Genomic DNA, 2,371 nt, shown 5'->3' with positions numbered 1-2,371 from the left:
TTATTTTAGTTGTGCTTGGTACCTTTGAGATCGTCTAACTGTTCGACTGGTTCTTGCATTTGCCGACTGACTGGAGTTGACCCTTAAGGCTGGAAATGCTACGAGCTTTGCCGTGCACTACCTCGCCAAAGACTGTTGTTTTTTGTTGGTTAAGAGTCTGTTAGGTCTAGGGCCGTGAAAGAAAGATACGCTTGGGGTTTTGACTGGTTTTTTTGTTAAAACTGGTTTCTTGAGCAAGAAAATGATCTCATTTTTCTTGTTTGGTTCAGCTTCCCTGTTGCTACTGAAAATGCGGTCGACGGCTGGCCTAGTGGAGACAATCTCATCTGCATCTTTCCTCGTTTGTGGACCTTAAGGGCTTCTTGTTGTAAGCTTTTGGTCTGGACTTTATCCGGCTTTAATTTCTTAGTCTTAGGCCTGTAACTCCTTTTTCTAATCAAATGATTTTCTATCCTTTCGAAAAAAAAAAAAAAAAAAAAAATTTAAGCGAGCCTATTCCATTTTCCACGTCTTGAGCATCTAACTAATTTTTTTTTTTAATTCTTAGTTTTACTTCAAGTAAACAAATGAAAACGTTGGTCAAATCAGAGTGAGACGAATCAATTTGATTCTTAATTTAACTGAATTGATTGTTAGTTTATGGTACACTATATTTCTTTTATCCGAGTGTTCTAGTAAGGCACAAAGAGAAAACATCTGTTTATTTAATTAGTAAAGATGCACCAAGAAAACATCTATTCATTTAATCAGGACATGCGAGCTCAATTATTGGCGACACTGCAGGAAACATAATAACTAAACACAATTCTTAAACAGTGAGCTGCACTGATTTTTGGATGGCTGTTTTATGCATTCTCAAGCAGTTTCTGAAGTTTTTCCACGACATCCTTGTCCAATTGGAAGGCCTTAGCAAGAACATCAGGATTAATGGGTAGATCAGGCCCAAAGATTGCATCTGCCATAGTGATAACACCTGGGTTTTGGCTGCTCAGTCCAGCAAAGGCAACTGCTTTCGTCTTTGCAATATTAAACTGGAAATGAATGAGACCAATTGGAAATACAAAAACATCTCCTGGGTATAAGACTTTGGAGATAAACCGATTAGGGTTGGATGTCACAAAGCCAACATGAAGGGTGCCTTCCACAACCACAAGGATCTCTGTGCCACGAGGGTGAATGTGGGGAGGGTTTAAGCCACCATTGGGTGCATAGTCTAACCGAGCGAGAGAAATACCAAGAGTGTTAAGTCCTGGTAGCACATCAACATTCACGAGGGTGACATTCGATCCAACTCGATTTGCTGTATTTCCAGGAATATTGAGTCCCGAAAAGGAGAAATCTCCAGCTACGGCAAGGTTTGGGTTCTTGCAGAACTTCCCATTAACAAACGCTGCATTACATAGAAGTTATTGTCAGTATCCACTGAACGTGCGTATAACAAAATAAGAAAAAGATTTCTATAGAGGAAATACTATTCTTTATAGGATAATACTATGACAGAAAGGTGAAAGAAAGCAGAAAAGCTTAAAGCAACAGTACTGCACCAGCATTCCTGGGATCAGATATTGCAACACAAAAGTCCTGGAGATGGCTAGGATCGAAGGCAGAGGCAAAAGAGAAAGCCAAAGCCAACAAGAGAAGGAAATGAAAGGCCTTCATTTTGTTACTACTTTCTTTAATTAGCCGTTAGTTGTTGAGGAGAAAATGTGAAAAATCCTGCATGAATAGATCAAGTATTTATAGGTGAAAGTCCCTCAACCATTCCCTGTGATCTACGTGCTGATGAAAGATTGCCAAAGGGAAAAGCTTACCTAGTCTTGGACTACGACAGACTTAGCACGCAAATATGGGGTCCACTTATTTTTCATGTGACTCCCACCGCCATTTATGATGTATTTTGAGTCCATTAGCAATGCCGAATAGTTGTTAATGATTAATTATTATATATTTAAGGGCAAACTATGATTTAATCTATGAAATTTAACAAAGCCTATAACTAAATTTCTATATTCAAAACTAAGTAATTTAGCTCTTAACATTTTAATATTCTTATAAGTTAGTGCCTACTATTAGAATTATCGTTAATTCTCTATTAAATTTAACAAAAATACTAAAATATTTTTAACTCTATTTACAATTTAAAATTAAATTAGCCTAAAGTTTTATTTTAATAACAATTTGCATCCATATTTATATATATATATATTTTTTTTATATATGCAACAATATAATATAATATACGAAAATTAATATTTTATATATACATATATATATATATATAACTGTATAATCATTTACATATTCTTTGACATAATTAATAGAATTTTACAAAATTAGAAGGGTTGTTTAAAAATAGTTACCCTATTTAAGG

The 2,371-nt window shown here is 35.3% G+C and overlaps 1 protein-coding gene across 1 annotated transcript; it reads right to left on the bottom strand.

Moving 5' to 3' along the window:
* Positions 1-675: 675 nt before the first annotated feature.
* LOC110673583 (germin-like protein subfamily 1 member 13) lies at positions 676-1,715 on the bottom strand. The gene is made up of 2 exons (XM_021836720.2): positions 1,545-1,715; positions 676-1,390 (listed from the first exon to the last, which is right to left on the bottom strand). The coding sequence occupies exons 1-2, from the start codon at positions 1,657-1,659 to the stop codon at positions 846-848; spliced, it is 660 nt and encodes a 219-aa protein (XP_021692412.2). The 5' UTR covers positions 1,660-1,715; the 3' UTR covers positions 676-845.
* Positions 1,716-2,371: the final 656 nt, after the last annotated feature.

This window comes from Hevea brasiliensis, chromosome 5, assembly GCF_030052815.1.
Source record: "Hevea brasiliensis isolate MT/VB/25A 57/8 chromosome 5, ASM3005281v1, whole genome shotgun sequence".
NCBI lineage: Eukaryota > Viridiplantae > Streptophyta > Magnoliopsida > Malpighiales > Euphorbiaceae > Hevea > Hevea brasiliensis.
This window is presented reverse-complemented; position numbering and strand designations above follow the sequence as displayed.

Coding starts and splice junctions, on each gene's coding strand:
- LOC110673583 (XM_021836720.2), bottom strand. CDS start 1,659: ATGAAGGCCTTTCATTTCCTTCTCTTGTTGGCTTTGGCTTTCTCTTTT. Junction 1,391..1,544: donor ATCTGATCCCAGGAATGCTG/GTGCAGTACTGT, acceptor TATGTAATGCAG/CGTTTGTTAATGGGAAGTTC.